General features: G+C 40.7%; 2 protein-coding genes across 2 annotated transcripts in view; one reads left to right on the forward strand and one right to left on the reverse strand.

Annotated features, from left to right (window-relative positions):
- Window positions 1–957, reverse strand: part of RSAD2 (radical S-adenosyl methionine domain containing 2) — a 36328-nt gene extending 35371 nt beyond the window's left edge. The window contains exon 1 of the mRNA XM_004448254.4: window positions 847–957. The gene's annotated coding sequence lies outside the window, so the exon portion shown is untranslated. The remainder of the gene's footprint in view (window positions 1–846) is intronic.
- Window positions 288–14932, forward strand: CMPK2 (cytidine/uridine monophosphate kinase 2). The gene is made up of 5 exons (XM_004448256.5): window positions 288–1404; window positions 2903–3017; window positions 5651–5852; window positions 12351–12584; window positions 14672–14932. The coding sequence occupies exons 1-5, from the start codon at window positions 703–705 to the stop codon at window positions 14787–14789; spliced, it is 1371 nt and encodes a 456-aa protein (XP_004448313.1). The 5' UTR covers window positions 288–702; the 3' UTR covers window positions 14790–14932.
- The last annotated feature ends 3574 nt before the right edge of the window (window positions 14933–18506 follow it).

Raw genomic sequence — 18506 nt, forward strand, 5'->3', positions numbered from 1 at the left:
ACTCAGCCAAACGGAGAGGGTGATTCCGAGAAGAGGAAAATCATGTGCAAAGGTGAATGGAGAGCTCTACCTATTTTGGCAAGTGAAAATGCAGCTCAATAGGACTGGAAACTGAGCAGTGAGGGTCAGGAAAAGGTTAAGAGTTGTGAGCTGAGGACAGGGAATCCACCAAATTCTCCGCAGGAGCTTATAAGTCATGCCATGGGGTAAGGAATTTGCAATGAATGCAATGAAGATGGTTACACAGGGACCCTCGAATCTAAAAGGCAGAGCACTCTCTCACACGCACCCAGATTCTACGGTGGACTTTCCTTCTCTACCTGTCACTTCCAAATACACAGAAATGGGCCCGCCGCTGGGCCGAGCACCCAGACCTTTATTCCGGCCTGCTCAAGCGGAACCCCTGCCAGGTGTCAGCTCCAGCGGGACCAGCGCCGCAGGCAGATTCCAACGCTTCACCTGGCCAGGTCGCAGGGTTCTGGGGGGCAGAGAGTTTCCGCCGCGGCAGCCGACTGTTTACCGCGCGACTCCTACGGGGAGGAGGGGAAGGCGGGCGGAGGGCACCCCAAACCCGCGAACCCCAGCCGCCGGCCTGCGGGACTAGTCTCGCTTTCGTTTCCTGACAGCGCCTCCCTCCCCGCCCACCGCCGGGTTTCGTCTCCGAGGCGCGGTCAGCCGCGGGGCTCACTAAGAGGCGTCCCCATGGCCTTCGCCCGCCGGCGGCCCGCCCAGCTCCTGCTCGCGCGCCTCTCTCGGCAGTTGCGCCCGCGGCGCGGGGCCTGCGCGGGGACCATGGCTCCCGACCGCTGCTTCGCCCTCGAGCTCCCCGACAGCAGTTTGGCTCACTTCACTCTGGGCGTCGATCCCCACGGCAACTCGGAGCCCCCAGGGGGAGCGTGCCGGACCCCCGGCCTGGCCGCGATCCTGGGTCCTCCTGGGCGCAGCTACTCGCTGTGCTTGCCGGTGGCGCCGGAAGCCGGCTGCGCGGCCCGGGTGCGCGCGGCCAAGCTGCACCAGCGCCTGCTGCTCCAGCTGCGCGGCTGCAGGTTCCAGCACTGCCAAGTGACCAGGCTGCTGTCCTACCGCCCGGACGGCCAGCCCGGGAGCGCGCAGCACTGCATTCTGCTCCGGGACCCCAGCGACCACCCCGACACCAGGCGCGCCCTGGACGAGCTGCTGGGAGCGTGCGGGGAGGCGCCTCATCCGCACCTGAGCGACTTCGAGACCGACCCGCACGGCCAGCTGTGGCAGCGGCTGTGGGAGCTGCGGGACGGCCGGTGGCTGCAGGTGGGCTGCTCGCGAGTGATGCCCGCCCGAGAGCCCGCGCTGCACCCGGTCTTGCCGGACCTGCCCAGCTCGGCGGTCTTCCCCCACCGGGAAGCAGCCCGCGCCGTTCTGGAGGCGGTAAGAGTGGCCCTTCTCAGCACCCACGGTGGTACCTATACCCTCCAGACCGGAGCACTGGACACTAAACTTTGTGCTTTCCTGGGGGCTGGCCTGGAAAGATCTTTTTTTGCTTGGGTGGTTTATTCTTTCGAAAAACCAGTTGGTATGGGTCCACCACATATCAGGCTCGGGATTAAACACTTAAGATTCTTGGCTGCAAGGAGCTTCCAACTCGATGTGGGAAAATGATATAAAACTTGAGTGAGCGAGGCTTGCTATAAATGCCTGTTGAAAGGGTTAGGGAAGTAGCAAGGAGGCCAGCTTTGAGTGTGGGGGGGAGTCCGTGTGGGAGATAACATCTAAGAAAACATTTTATTTGCCGATGGACATCATTAAAGGAGCTGGTGGGAGGAAAAGGCATGAGTTTGGGAGTAGAAGAAGCTTAGACCTAAATCTAATCTATCACTTACTGGTTGCAGACCTTATGCAATTTACTCAACTTCTCTAAAGCTCGGTGTTATTTCCCCCTTTCACCTGTAAAATAACTATCTTGCAGTGTTGTTAGGAATGATTACAGTTAATGAAACATCTGACATACCACAGGGTGCTCCACGGATGAGATTTAAGGTTATTTCTGACCATAGCACAGACAGAGCCTGGGGATGTCTAGACTTGGCCTCCAGAAGATGCATTATAGCTCTTAGACATTTGACAAGTGCCCTATGGACAGTGTTGCATTGAGGTTAAGAGCACAGGTTCAGCTCCTTGGGTTGGAATTCAAACTCTGGCATTTATAAACTGGGTCACTTTCAGCAAGTTTCTTAAACAGTCTTTGCCTCAGTTTCTTTAATCTGTGAGGTGGGACTCATGATAGTCTGTCCCTTGTGAGGTATCATGATAACTGGCGAGGTAAAGCATTTTGTCTGGCTCAGAATAAGCACATAAATATGCAACACTCAAGCTACTGTGAGTAAGCAATGATGTAATATAATGAATTCCCAGGGAGACACAGCTATGCTTGCATTGTGATTGCAGTGCTTGGCAACTCTTCTCAGTCCCCTGGGGGAGGAGGGTTAGGAGAGGACAAGATGCACACTACTTTCTTAGGGAACCTAAATTTCCCACATTTGTGAAACACTGGGCCAGGCAGGGCCATATAAGTTTACTGCCTGTGATCTATTGCACTGCAGTTCTGAGTCTGACCTGATCCTCCACCTTTACTGGAAGCTGCTCAATGAGGTTTTCAGGCTAAGAGGTCCAGGCAAAACGACAACCTTTTGGTGTCTCAATTACCAATGTTAATATGGCATTTCCAGATTAAAAATACTAGGGACTCTACATGCCTAGAACGGTGCCAAATGTAACTTTTACCCCATTAGCCTAGATTGTAATGGAGGCATACGTCCCAAAGATGCTGTTACTCTTTAGACAATCTTCTTCTCAGCAATTTAGATGTGGCTTCTTAAAGAAAAGGATAATTAGTCTTTGCTGATAGGTAGTCATTGCTGTTTTACAGTGTACGTCCTTTATTCCTGAAGCCCGAGCAGTCCTTGACCTGATCGACCAATGCCCGAAGAAGGTCCACAAAGGAAAGTACCCAGTTATTGTCATAGAAGGACTGGATGCGACTGGTAAGAGAATGTTATTTTTGACCTATAGAAATGATACTGGCTGACTTTTTTAATAAGGAAGTTTTGTGTTTTTTAAAAATTTATTTATTTATCCCCCCCATTGTCTGTTCTCTGTGTCTATTTGCTATGTCTTCTTTGTCCGCTTCTGTTGTTGTCAGTGACACGGGAATCTGTATTTCTTTTTTGTTGCATCATCTTGTTGTGTCAGCTCTCCGTGTGTGCAGGACTCTTCCTGGGCAGGCTGCACTTTCACGCTGGGCGGCTCTCCTTACAGCGCGCACTCCTTGCGCGTGGGGCTCCCCTACACTGCACGGTACTCCTTGCGCGCATCAGCACTGTGCATGGGCCAGCTCCACATGGGTCAAGGAGGCCCGGGGTTTGAACCACAGACCTCCCATGTGGTAGAAGAACGTCCTAACCACTGGGCCAAGTCAGCTGCCAATATTGGCTGATTGCTTACAGAAATAGGCAAGTCTTGTAAAACGAGTTTCCACAGAGTTCAATTCAGTAAGCCTTACATGAGACGCTACCATGTGCCTGGCCCTGAGCTAGCCAGGCACTGGAGAAACAAAGATGAAGAAGTTTCCTTGCTCTCTAACAACTAACTTCAGCATAAAATGATGTGAGGTGTGGGAGAAGAGGTCTTGGGTGCTCAGGCAGAACATAGGACGGATGCTTACTTGAACTTCAGTGGGGGAGAGGTAGCAGATGGAGTACATGGTCAGGGAGAGCTTCTGGAATTGGGTTTTAAAAATGTGTAGGAGGAGGTGGTCAGGTGTCAAAAGGGAGGAGAGGGCCTCCAGACCAAAGAAGCAGCAATGGCCAAGGCAGAGACTATAAGCTGCTAGTCCAGAGGCCCAAGTGATACTTGGAGTGAAACTTGGAAGAAGGAAGTGGGAGAACAAAAGCCTTTTGAGCTGCCAGATAGATTTGAAACACAATGCATTTCTCAGCCTGCATTGACTTGGACCCAAACATGAGAGAGAATTGTTGTTGTGGCAGCAAGAGACACCAGAGGAGAAGATTAATCTTAGAGAACAATAGCATCATGTGGTCCAGCACAAGGAGTTTCTCTTTTTTGTGTCAACCTGAAGGGCACAGTCTTTTTAAAAATGGGAATGGAAATTTCCATGTAAGTGCTTTTCGTGTACATCCAATGGATAGAATATGGCATAGGAAGACATCTCATTTCTACTGTCCTGGGCCCATCTAAATGATTGAATAGTAAAGGCTGTATCTTTGGACTTCATGAAGACCACCTATCATCACTTTATTGCACAAAACGATGCTATAGCCCAGTCACATCATCTATTGTCTATCTACCTATCGACCATCTCTCTCTGTCTCTCTCTCTGTCTGTCTCTCTTTCTCTCTCTCTCTAGCTATCATCTATCTATGTTCAGTTGCAGAGTGATACTGAATCATCTTAATCCTTCAGGCTGTGTGTTTTGTTGATCATTTATTTTGCACTTAGGATGGATTTAGATTCTGTGGGATTATAAAAGCAATGAAGAAAAAATAGCTTCAACACATGCATGCACATTTACAAAATTTGCAAGGAGATAGCATGAAGCTATGAAAGAAACTTAAACTACGGTTTCCATCTACCACCTGCTTGGATCTTGATTCCAGTCTTTATTAGCAGAATGTGGTTGTGAAGATTGGAAGCATAACATGCTGTTAATGCAAGGCTCACAATAGATACAAAAATGGTGCTTACTGGTGTGACCTATTTAGAGAACCCCAGGGAAAAAATCTAATGGAAACAATCAATGAATAAGAAAAAGTTAAAAAAAAAAAAAAAGTCTAAACAGTAGGAGCTCAGAGAAGCAAGAAAACAGTGTCCCAGAGTGTCCAGGCATTGCCACATCTCCTATGTTTCAGGAGGCAGCTAAGAGGTATGAAATAGGACCTGAGAGATAGCTAGCACAAGTGCACCCCCTGAGGTGTGCAAAGTGGAGTCAGAAAATGAGGCAAAACTGAATCACACCTTTCAGGGAGAACCTGGCATCTGAAGCCAGATACACAAGTTCTAAAGGTCAAGTCCAAAGGGGAGCACAAGCAAGACAGAGTGATAGAACCAGGTTTGGAAATGGAAAAGACATTGAAGAGAAGCAGGAAGCAATGTATAGAAGGAAGAAGTCAGGACAGAAGGTGGGGTGGGTCAGTCACTGCTGAACTGGAGATGTCATATTTGGGTTATACCTTAAAGACAGGTCACAAATAGATGGAATGAAAGAGAAAAATGCCCAAAGGGTGGGTGAGGGTGGTAAAAGAGTGGGCAAAAGATTGTGCCTGGGACGAAAAGTAACTTACATGAAGAAACTGAGACAGGTATGAGAGAGAAAGTGGAATTTATAACAAGGAGCCGGGACTCCCAGACCCCAGAGTTTATTCTTCACCTGAAAACAAAAAGGGCTATATGGTTTTTTTCCAAAGCATTCTAATACCAACCAGAGGAATCCTAAGTTTCCATGGGTTGCAACTTTTTAGTAAAGAATCCTATTATTTAACCAACTCGTTGAATTTAGAGGTTGAAATAATTTCTCTGATCTTTCCAAGTTGATATTTACTTTTGAGAGTAAGAGGATGGCTATGATTAACCTGTTCTACATCTTGTGTATGACCTGCAGGTAAAACCACGGTGACGCGGTCAGTTTCAGATTCACTGAATGCTGTCCTCTTAAAGTCACCACCCTCTTGCCTTGGCCAGTGGAGGAAGATCTTTGATGATGAACCAACTATCATTAGAAGAGCTTTTTACTCTTTGGGAAACTATATTGTGGCTTCTGAAATAGCTAAGGAATCTATACACTCTCCTGTGATTGTAGACAGGTATGGAAAAGGATGGCTTGAATAAGGTATTTTTTTCCTTGCACCTAGCAGATAAGTGTGTGTATGTGCACATATATGAAAATGCACAATCATCTTTATTAAGTAAACCTGCATTATAATAGTAATGGGAATAATGTATGTGATTTATTAATTACCTACAGCATTGTCTTGCATATTTCTAAGAGCATTACATACATTATACTGATCTCCAAAACAACAGCTTTACTAGGTGAATAATAAATATTATCCCAATTTACTGATGAGAAACATAAGTCTTAGAAAGATTAAGTAAGTTGCCACAGTGACTGAGCTAGAAATAGCATACTGGGGATATTAATTAAAGTCTCTCAGCTTCACAAATGTATACTTTCAGTGATTCTTTTTTTCACTGATTTATTAAAAAAAATTTACAGGACATGCAGTGTTCATAATTCAGGGGATTCAGTAGTAAATGAGATAAGCAAAGTTCTGCTTTCATGGAAAAAGACATACTAAAAAGAAGGTAATAAACAAGTGTATATATATATATATATATATATATATATATATATATTTGTCTTTATTGTTTTTAATGTTAAATTAAAAAAATATGAGGTCCCTGTATAGCCTCCATCCCCCTCACCCTACTCCTTCTACATCAACACCCTCTTTCATCATCGTGGCACATTCATTGCATTTGGTGAATATGTTTTGGAGCACTACTGCACCACATGGATAGTGGTTTACATTGTAGTTTACACTCTCTCCCAGTCCACCCAGTGGGCCATGGCAGGACATACAATGTCCAGCACCTGTCCCTGCAGTACCATCCAGGACAACTCCAAGTCCTGAAAATGCCCCCACATCATATCTCTTCTTCCTTCTCCCTAGCCTCAGAAGCTCCCATGGCCACTTTCTCCACATCACTGCCACATTTTCTTCCATTACTAATCACAATAGTTCCAGAATAGAATATCAGTAAGGTCCACTCTAATCCATACTCTATTCCTCCATCCTGTGGACCCTGGGATGGTGATGTCTACTCCACCTCTATATTGAGAGGGGGCTTAGATTCCACATAGATGATGGATGCAATTCTCCTGCTTGCAGCTGTAAGTACTCTTGGGTCCCTGGTGTGGTGGTTGAGCTTTTTCACCTCCCTGTTACCTGGCTGGAGTGAGTCCAATAAACAAGAGGGTAGGAGTTACAGGTCTGTTGAGGCTCAGGTTCTGGCTATCACATGGTCAGTCCAGAGATTCAGGTCCCCTGAGCATACACCAAACCCCAGTAAAAGTAACAGGAGAGGCTTGCAAACAAAGATCACATGAGTTCAACTCCATCACACTCAGGAACACAAACTCCAAAGTAGGACCAACTGACATGGCACTGAACTCCATCTGCCATGATAAACAAGTATATTAAAAACATATGATAATTTCAGAGAACAATAAATATTATGGGGAGAATAAATCAAAGTAAGATGATAGAGAATGGGACACCATGAGATATAGTTTAGGAAGGGCCTCTTTGAGAAGGTATCATTGACCTGCTCTCTGAATGACCAGAAAGATCCAGCCATGTGAATATTATGGGGAAAGGAAAGCATTGTGCATAAAGGATCAACAAGAACAAAGTCCTAGAGACAGAGTCCATCAGTATATTCAAGGAATAGAAAAAGACCTGTGTGTAGGAAGCAGAGTGGCTTCCTGGATGAATGGGAAGAGAAAGGCAGGGGACAGATCATGTGTGAGGCTATCATAAAATGGGTTGGCTTAAACAATGACGATTTATTAGCTTACAGTTTGAGATTGAGAAAATGTCCAGATCAATGCATCATCAAGGCATTGCTGTCTTCCTGAAGACTGGCTGCTGCAGAGCCTGAGCTCTTCATTCACATGGCAAGACACATGGCAGTGTCTGCTGGTTTCTCCCTTCTTTTCTGGGTTTCATTGTGTGACAGTTTGAAGTGGAGGAGATCCCAGCTGTTCTTAAAGCTATTCCATTCCAGTGCAGATAAACCTACTGTAAATGAGATCTCTTGATTAGATTCAGTTAAGGAATCTCCCTTTTGATTAGATTACTTCAGTAAGGCTTGACCAAGGGGTGGGTCTTAATCCTCTTACTGGAGTCCTTTATAAATGAAAGAATAAAAGTTCAGACATGGAGATAAAAAAGCTGTAGAGACAGAGAGAAACCCCAAGAGGTTGAGAGAGAAGGCCCATGAAGAGCAAGAAGCTGAAAGCAACACAGCCTGGAGGAGAAGGCAGGCACCAGCAGAGCCACCATTGTGCCCTGCCACATGGCAGACGCCCAGGATTGCAAGCAGCTGACCTTCAGGGAAAGATCTTTGCCTGATGCCTTATTTGAACATTTTTCTCAGCCTCAGAACTGTAAGCTTTTAATGAACAAATTCCCATTGTAAAAACCAATCCATATCTGGCATACTGCTCCAAGCAGCTTTTAGCAAACTAAGACACATTGATTTCAACTTCTTGCTCTCATGGCTTCCCTCTAGCTCTCGCTGTATTCATTGCATTTATAAAGCACTCCAGAAAAAAGATTAAGATAAGGCCCTTCCTGAAAGAGGAGGGTCATACCTTAACTGAAGTAGCCTCATTAAAAGATTAGCCTACTTATAATGAGTTCCTACCCATAGGAATGAATTAGCTTTTTTTTTTACATTTTAATGTTTTTATTACTCCTTTTAACAATTTTTTATTGTTTATAACATTTCTGCAGTTTTTCCAAACAATTTAATTATCAGTAACTCCAAGTGTCCTAAATCTTTACCATATTTATTGTATGAAGAGAAATGTCAGAATAAGACACAGGTAATTTATTCCAGCTTGTGTGTTAACTGGTAGCCATTAGGTTTGGGTTGCCAGCTCTACATCTCTCAGGACATTTGTCATCTGTCAGAGCAATACTCTTGCATTTTCTCAGAAGAGTGGGAATGCAGCAAATATTAGAGGTGAAGAACTAAGATTTGTTTTTTCCATATGGATCCTTTTATATGAATTAGCTTTTAAGAATGCAATGTTCTGGAGTGCCTACAGTTTGAAACCACCACAGATGGTCTTCCAAAATGTTTTCTAAAGTGACTGGAACAGTGTATAGCCCCACCTCTGTCCCCTGCAGCAGTGCTTGAAAATTCACTCATATACTTGTCAACATCTTGTGTTATGGATCTTTTAGTTTCAACTCTTCTAGCTTTTCCACTTATTCCTACTGGGTAAGATGATCAGTTAAAAACTCATTTGCTGTATCTGCAAATAGGGTTCTACTCCTCTCTTGAAATAATGTCTTTCTTTGTATATGCTTCTGAATGTCTGAAATATTCCATAAAGAGATTACCCTGATTGTATGTAGAAAACAAAATTTGTGGTGGGGAGTAAGAATGAGAATAGAATTAGTTAGATGAATGTTGTTGTAGTCGAAGCTCTAGAGGATGATAAATAAAGTTATTTCAAAGTTGACAAGTTATGAAGAATTATAGAAGGAACTACTGAGAAGAATAAGTAAGGACTTGCCTTCCTTTGTGGGACATCTTTGCTAGGATAATGTTTCTGCCCTATATATACAGTGCCAGATGCTACCATACTTGAGATCTTTTATGATACAGTCCCCTTTAATTCAAGAAGAAAGTCTAAAATGCTCCTACAAGGCACATCATTTTCTAGTATGTCTCAAAATACTGATGCCAGCACTGCCCTCTAAATGCAGGATGGTTGCTTATCCTTTCTGTCTCTCAGTTTCCTAAACTGTTAAATGGAGATATTCATAATTCCATCCCTTCCACATTTAAGACTTTTGATGAATGGCGAATGAGTTTATATATGTGAAAGTGCTTTGAAAATAGCAAATCACTATTAAAATATAAAATATCATTATACAAGCTAGGTATAATGTGTCAGAAAATTGCATTCGATTTGAATTAATGTGATTTCCCTGATGGCAAGTTTGGAGAATACTAAATAGTGAAAAGAGTCTGAAATTGATGGCCAAAGGGTATGATTATTTAAAATGAACATCAGTGTTGTCAGTGAGAGAATTCTATCTATAGCAAACAGCAGCCTAATTCTTCCCTTGATTTTCCTTCTTTGTGTCTGTGAATTGTCTGCAATTTAGTTCTTTAAAGAGATACAATATCACCTTGTCAGATTTAAAAAGAAGAGCAGTTATTTGTTGTCTGGGTGGTTTTTGTTCCTGTTTAAAGATTTTAATGAAATTCATTTTAGACAACACCATCATCTACCTGCAAATAAAGGAGACAGAATAATCTTTGAAGGTGGTTTTGGTTAAGGGTGGCAACTTAATCACCCCCATTGCCTTTAAAACTCTATTCTTGCTGAGGGTTTTTCTAACATTAAAAAAAAGAAGACTTTTAAAATTAAGATGATAACAGCCTCTGTTCTCGCTGTTGAGTATTTAATTCAGTGACTACTGAACATGTGTATAGTACAGCACAAATTGTTGTTTGGGTGCCAAGTAAAAGAAAACCTAGACCCTGTATGCGTTTGGTGAGCTTGGGAGACAAAACACAACTGATGGGGAAAGTGAAAGTACAAGTTTTTAAATGATAAGCCTCAGATGACTGAAACATAGGACTGTGTCCAGATAGAATTCAAAGGAATTGGCTCAAAGCTCTCAGAACATACTTTTTAGAGGTGGACAAGGCCTTTGAAGGATAGAAGGTATTAGGATGGATCAACTCTCAAGCTAATTTAATTTTTACTTTTGCCATGTTCCGGGCTCTCTGTATTATGCTATTACAAGTGGATATGATGCAGCTTTAGTTATTTATAGCCTTTTCCAATAAGAATTGCACAATGTTTTCTAATGACAATGCTGTAGAATTTTTTTAAAGTGCTTGTATGTTTTTGCAAACACTATGTAAGGGAAATAAAACTTGGATGATTTCTATTTTGAAACTTTATTGGCTTAAGGAACTTAGCCATGTCAAAAAAGCAAATAAATGGCAGAAGTGGAATCCAGCTCACTGCCTTTTCTCTGCCATCCCATAGCGCCTATTAATAGAATGATATCAAATGTCATTCTGGTAAACAATACAGAGCTCAGATCACACAGTATATTTGTTCTGTGGATGCCAGTATATCCTTTTCATTATGAAATGTGATTCAAACCTAAAAATATTAAGAATTTTAGATTTCGAAGAATTAAAGGCTGGTAAATTGAAAATAAAGAGAAATAGGAACCATGAATACCTGTCTGCATTGGAATATATATATAATTATATCATAAATATTTGTTGCAGGTGATGGGCCTTTGATTTTTGGATCTGGATTTTTGCATTTAGTCACTTAAAATTGGATTATGACATGAACAGGGCAAGAGTATAATAAGCTATGCTGAAAATAAAACGGTTCCAATTGGGTCGTTTGTTCATTCATTCAGTCATATATGCATCCAAAGAACATTTATTGCAAACCTATTATGTACCAGACATTGTTTTAGGGTTTTGGAATACAGATATGATTAGAAATTATTTTCTATTTAAGGACCTAATTATCCAGTATAGAAACAGAAGATATCATGCTTGTAAACAGTGCCCTCTAGTAAACTGAAGTTCTTCAATAGAATCCCATATAGGAGATTTTAGAACATAGAGGAGGCAACAGTTCTGCCTGGAACGTCTTGTGAGTTGGATACCTAAGGATAAATAGGAATTTTTCCTGCTGAAAATACATATTACTCTAGCTAGCAGAAAATGTGTAAAGAAAGACCTAGGTGAATAAGTATCTGGGTGCAGATCAAGAAAGGCATTGTGTATCTGACCAAGGAAACTAAACTGTAGGCAGTGGAGTGCTACTAGACATTGTATAATACAGTTGATTTGATTTTCCTTAATGATGAAGATTTTCTTTTTCTCCCCACAAAGAATTTTTAAAAACAGGTAATCAAAATGATGGCTAACTTTGCATAGCAAGACATTCATGTTGTTACTCAAGATATATCTATCTCTCAACCTGATTTGCACTCACAATGAAATAATTGGAGAGTTGATCTGGAATAATTGGAGAGTTTAATTGGAATAAATGATCTGGAATCCAGATACAATGAAATAATGTATCTGGAATCCAGATACAATGAAATAAAAGAGAGTTCCCAGAATTTGTATTTCTTTGGCAATTTCAATTTTAAAATAATGTAGAAACTGACACGGGCTTGATAGATTTTTATTTGGCTAAGACAGAAGATTAAAAACAAATGAACTACAAATCAGCTCCTGTCATCTTCATTTTATCATCTTCATTTTAGAGGAAAGCATTTTGAAAGGCCCAAAAATTACAGTGGTAAATCTCACAGTAAGTGATAACTTCACAAATGTAGCTTTGAGAAAAGTCTACAACATTACTATATGATGTTCTTTTTAATTTACCTGTACCCTAAGAACACTTCAGCAGAGCCAGCCCTGGTTCTTTAACTGATTTTCAGGTCCTGCTTGACTTCTTCCAGAGAAGGAGAACTGATTCTTTGTTTGCTTTTTTCTCACATCAGATATTGGCACAGCACAGCCACCTATGCCATAGCAACTGAGGTAAGTGGTGGTCTCCAGCACCTGCCCCCAGCCCATCACAGTATATACCAGTGGCCAAAGGACCTGCTCAAGCCAGACCTCGTCCTGCTGCTCACTGTGAATCCTGTGGAGAGAATGAAGAGAATAGAGGGCCGGGGCATGGAGAAGACCAAAGAAGAAGCTGAACTTGAGGCCAACAGTGTATTTCGTCAAAAGTATGTGTCCTTGATGTGATGTGGGTGGAAGGGTGCTCCTGGTCTGAAGTGCTGCTGAAATGAAATTGTTTCCATTTATTAAATGCTAGAGGCATCTTCTAATTACTTCAGCTACTTCAGATGTGATTGTTACCCTAGGGAGATAGCATTGCTGCTTTGAAAGGATTGAGTATTTGGGGATCAGACCTTGTTTCTAGCCCTGGCTGTGCTAGAAACAGTGTGGACCTGAGCAAGAAAAAAGCTCTTTAGACACACCTTTCCCTGATAGTGAAAGAAAAGGCAAGAGTAATAGATACGTAGTAAACGCCTAATAACTTTCACCTAATAAGAACTTGTAAGGCTGGCATGTGACAGGTATTTAACTTAGGACATTAAATCTTTAAAATATCCCCACAAAGAAAATATTACAGTTTACAAAACTGAGACTTAAAGAGTAAATTTGTCTAAATTCATGCAGCTATTAAATAATGAAACTGGAATTAATATCAAGACTTTCTGATTTTGAATACAATGCTTTGGTTATCGCTAGAGAACAAGGCAACACAATGGCAATAGCAATAAAGAGTTTAGAAGGTCTTACTACTTCACAGCTGAGTATCAGTTCAGTATCAGTATCAGTATCAGTTCTATAATACTGTTTTTAAAAGCTAAAACAGAAATAGTTCATATGAATTAGCAAATGGCAGATAACATAAATAAGAACAAGAAGAGCTTTGCTATGCAAAGATCCATGTTAAGCAATTTACTCGTATTAATTCACTTAAACCTCTTTACAAACTTATATGATAGGTACTAGTTCCATCCTCATTTTACAGATAAGTAAATGGAGGCACAAAGAGATTAAGAAACTTGACAAGGTCTTATAGCTAGCAGAGTTTCATACCCAGAGTATCTAGTGCTAGAGTTCCTATTTTAAAGTGACAATGCACTATCATAATGAAATAAGAAAATAGTCATCCCATGCAATTTGAAGGCTAACTAACCCTAAAAGGAGACTTAGGATAGCCATAAGTGAATACAGTATATATGCTAATGACCTCCCACTTGTTTGAAAATCGTTCAGTGCACAGAATGTGGAGAAAAATCAAGTCAGATTCGCACACTGACCAAATTATTTTTATCTTTCTGAGCCTTAACTGCTGCTTCTGAAAAATGGGAATGACTCTTCTGAGTATTAAATGACAAGACTCATACAGAGTGCTAATGTTTGGAAGATAATATGTATTCAGTAAATGCTAGCTGTCAAACCTGATCATTAATTTACTCATTATGAAAAAAAATATCAAGTATTTTCTGTGGGCAATGCTAGCTGGTAAGGGGAGCACTGACGTAAATCAGCTGGGAGCTGTTTATATTATGGTAGGAAAATACCATTAACATGAGTAACTGTTTTTTCACCCATGGACAGTGGGGATAAAAATCTTTTTTAAAGTAAAGTTTTATTGAAGTATATCTCATTCATACATGAACAAACATAAACAATAAATGTATAGTAAAATTTGTCAGTTTACAAAACAAGCATGCATCTCATCACACAAAGCTCCCATAGATCTCCCCACCATCAAAATCTTGTATTGTTGTGAAACATTTGTTACAAACTATGAAAGAGCATTATCAAAATATTCCTGCTAACTATAGCCCATATCTTACATTTGGTGTATTTTTCCCCTGACCCACCCAATTATTAACACCCTATGTTAGAATTACATATTTGTTATTGTTCAGGAGAAAATGTTCTCATATTTGCCCTGTTATCCATAGTCCCTCATCCACTACTGGATTCCCTGCCTTGTACAGTCCATTCAAAGTGTATACTCAGTGGCTCTCATTTTCATCATACAGTTGTGCGGTCATCACTTCAGTTAATTTTATAACATTTTCATTACCCCAAAAGGAAAAATCCCACGCCTCCTTATATCCTCCTATAGTTCTCCCTTAGTATTGAAAAAAATATTTTCTTGTCATTGCTGCAAAATATTACAATATTACCATTAACTATCATCCATAAACTATATTAGTTGTCATTTTACCGTGGAATAGCTGTTTTAAAATGAGGCCAACTCTTTTCTTTTTCACCTGTTTCCCAGGGTAGAAGTGTCCTACCAGCGGATGGAGAACCCCAGCTGTCACTTGGTGGATGCCAGCCCCTCTAGAGAAGAGGTCCTTCAGACTGTTTGGAACCTAATCAGAAATAATTGTAAATAATTGAGGTTATACTGGCAGATGGTGCATTTTACTAGATTAGATGTTGTTAGACATATCTAAGTCCATAACTTTTTGTGTAGTTTTTCCATGTTTTTGTTGTATTAGCATGTTGTGTAGCCAAAAAAAAAAAAAAAAAAAGGAAACTGGACACTTTAATTTTACCTAAATCATTGTACTGTCTTCTGACTGATGGATGCATCAATTTGAGATGCATCGTGTTCCAGCAAGTGACCAGCAATTGCTTTCCTGCCTGGTATATGAAACATGTTCTTAGAACATATTCTTAACTGCGTACTACCAAATCCCCTCAAAGGTTGTCTTATTCACAAAACCTTAGGTATAGAGAAGGAAATCAGGAAGATTTTCCAAATCAAACTGAGAGTGACTCTACTCCCTTGCATTGCCACAGTGGCAAGATGATAATTTGATGTGGTCAGAGTTGACTTCATCCAAACGTAGTAGAAAATCATCAACTTGGGCTAGTTGTCTGTTCCTTAGGCCCTGACCCTATAGCCAAATATTCCCTATTGTCAAGTGTTCCCATAAACATGTTTCTGGGTCCTGGCTGTTCAAGGATACCTCTTCTGAGGATACCTTTGTCTAGGAGCATGTACGAAGAAGATATCCGTCTTGTAATTGAGGCTTGGAGCACCTCATTTGTCCCCAGGGTTGGCACTTCAGAGTCAAATTTAGAGAGATAAAAGCCATGATACTTTAAATTCAAACATTCTAACCTTCTTTGAATTAAACTTTGCTTATTTATATTCCCTTTCTTTGCTCTGAATATGATGAGTGTTTTGCACTGAACTGGATACATTAATTTATATTGATTTTTATATGTTTTTCCTAAGTGTAGGGACTATGCTTCCCTAATTAAAATTGTTGCTAAGAAGCTAAATGCAATGTTTGTTGTGTATTTTTATTATACCAATTTAATTTATCTTGCTAAAGTGCAATAGATTCTGGAATATGATTTAGCAGTAAATCTTCTTGCACTTGACTATCTTATGATTACATATGGAATCACCTTTAGATCTATGTGGCTAGAAAAAGAAATTAAAAGGGGAAAACAGCTACGTGGCCTTGAGTGAGGCATTTAACTTCAATAGGTCATGTTACTTAATCTAAAAAGTGATAATTCTTTGTCTTAAAGAGCTGGCTAAATCAGGTGATTACCTAAAAGTCTTTCAGTTCTTAAGTTATATGAGTATATAAATCATTTTAGCTTATCTACTGTTTCTTGAGAAGCACATTCCTCCCAAATGATTAAATTTAAAGCCTTCTCAGGTTTACCATACAGAATTTTAAATTATAATGTTTGGTATTAATGTCATCACACTGTTTTTCAAAGGAACCATAGGTATTTTTTTTTTTAAATTCTGGAAGAGCACATTCAAGCCCTTTATTTTTTATTTATTTTTATTTTTTAAAGATTTATTTATTTATTTCTCTCCCCTTCCCCCCACCCCTACCCCAGTTGTCTATTCTCTGCATCTATTTGCTGTGTCTTCTTTGTCCGCTTCTGTTGTTGTCAGCGACATGGGAATCTGTGTTTCTTTTTGTTGCATCATCTTGTTGTGTCAGCTCTCTGTGTGTGTGGCACCATTCCTGGGCAGGCTGCACTTTCTTTCGCCCTGGGCGGCTCTCCTTCTGGGGCGCGCTCCTTGCGCGTGGGGCTCCCCTACGCGGGGGACACCCCTGCATGGCACGGCACTCCTTGCGCGCATCAGCACTGTGCGTGGGCCAGCTCTACACGGGTCAAGGAGGCCTGGGGTTTGAACCTTGGACCTCCCATGTGGCAGACGGACGCCCTAACCATTGGGCTAAGTCTGCCGCCCAGGTAATTTATATATATCAATGTATCTGTATATATGTATATATTTGGTTCCAGTTGAAAATATGTTTTAAAGCTGGTAAGTAGTGTTAGGTTTCTTTAAAATGTGTTGTTTAATTATGTAACTGGCATTATAAACATTTAGGAAAGTTTATGCTGGCACTGTAGAAAAACCAACACTTAAGGCTTTCTTTAATGTCCCATGCTAATGAATAAACTTGCTGTGGTTTTCTAATCTATGCTGCCATCAAAAGTGTGTATTGTTTTTCTCTGAAACATACTCCTTCAGTTCACTTTTCAATATTGAAATATCTAGGAGGGATATTTCTGCCCAAGGAAGGCAAAAGGTGTGTGCTCCTGGACTAAATGAAATTTGTGATCAAAGCACTTTCAGAAGGTGAAGATGTTTTTATTTGACTTGAAGCATCATTTCAGGAAAGTGTAATGCCTTCCTCATTACAAATATTAAAATATTTTTTTAATTCTTTAAGAAATAATTCCTTGCATTTTTGGGCTGTTTGTACACAGATGTGTGTATGTATATATATAATTTGTATTTGATAAGGAAGGTGGTACGTCCAACCAGGTAGAAATAGTTGCTTTGCTCTTTTTCATTATAAAGCAGGCTTCATTTCTGCACCTGTGATAGGGGTTAGATCTCCCCAATATTTTTCCCACTTTCTTCATAGTAATAGGTTTTCCAGCAAGGCACATGGCTGCCGAGAATTAAGACTGTATTTCAAAGACTCCTTTACTGCTATATGTGGCAAACCGACTATGTTCTTGCCAATAACATATAGCAGAAGGAACATATGAAACATCAGGGGAACATTGTCTCTTTTCCCTTTTACCTCTTCAGATTTGCTGGCTTCAGATTTGCTGCTGAGCCACCCGGGAACCAGGGGCTAAGGGTAGCACCATAGAGATGGAGAAACAACAAGATAAATGGCCATTGGTATCTGAATGTGGAATGCTATGTCAGCCCCAGGTCATCTACTGGGGCTTTTAAATGTGGTAAAAGCACTTCTATTTGCTTTTTTTTTCTTTTTTTACTACATAAGTTTATTTTTAAATTTTTAAACTTTTATTTTTAACCTTTTATTGTTTATTTATTTTTTAAAAAGATAATTATATTATACAAATATCACCAAAAAAAAAAATAGGTTATTCTCATTTGCCTTGTTCCCCATACCTTCCACATTTTCCCACATTAACAACATCCTTCATTAATGTCGTACATTCATTGCAATTGATTAACACATTTTGGAGCATTGCCCCTAGGAGTGGATCAAAGTTTATATTGTAGTTTAAACTCTCTCCTACCCAATTCTGTAGGTTATGGCAAGATTTATAATGGCCTGTATCTGTCATTGCTATGCCATTCAGAAGAGTTCCCAAGTGCCCCAAATGCCCCCATATTACACCTGTTTTTCCCTCTCCTTGCCCTCGGAACCTCCAGAAGCCATTGCCTCCACATCAATGATATAATTTTTTTCCATTGCTAGAATCACAATAAGTCTATAGTAGAATACCAGTAAGTCTACTTTAGTCCATAGTTCATTCCCCAAACTTGAGGATTCTGGGATGATGATGTCCACTCTACCTCTAATTGAGAGGGGGCTGTAATCCCATAGGGTCAATGGATGGGAATGCCTTGCTTGCAGTTTTAGACTCTCTTGGTACTTTGGTATGGGAATTGTCCATCATCATCTTCTTGTTTCTTGTCCTGGGTGAGACCAATGAACTGGAGACTAGGTGTTGCAACTCTATTGAGATTCAGGGTCCAGCAGGCACATGGGCAGCCCAAAGATTTAAGTCTCTTGGACATATACCTACCAACTCTAGTACTAGTTATAGGTTCAAATAGACAGACAGAAGAGCCA

Source organism: Dasypus novemcinctus, chromosome 25 (genome assembly GCF_030445035.2).
Source record: "Dasypus novemcinctus isolate mDasNov1 chromosome 25, mDasNov1.1.hap2, whole genome shotgun sequence".
Lineage (NCBI taxonomy): Eukaryota > Metazoa > Chordata > Mammalia > Cingulata > Dasypodidae > Dasypus > Dasypus novemcinctus.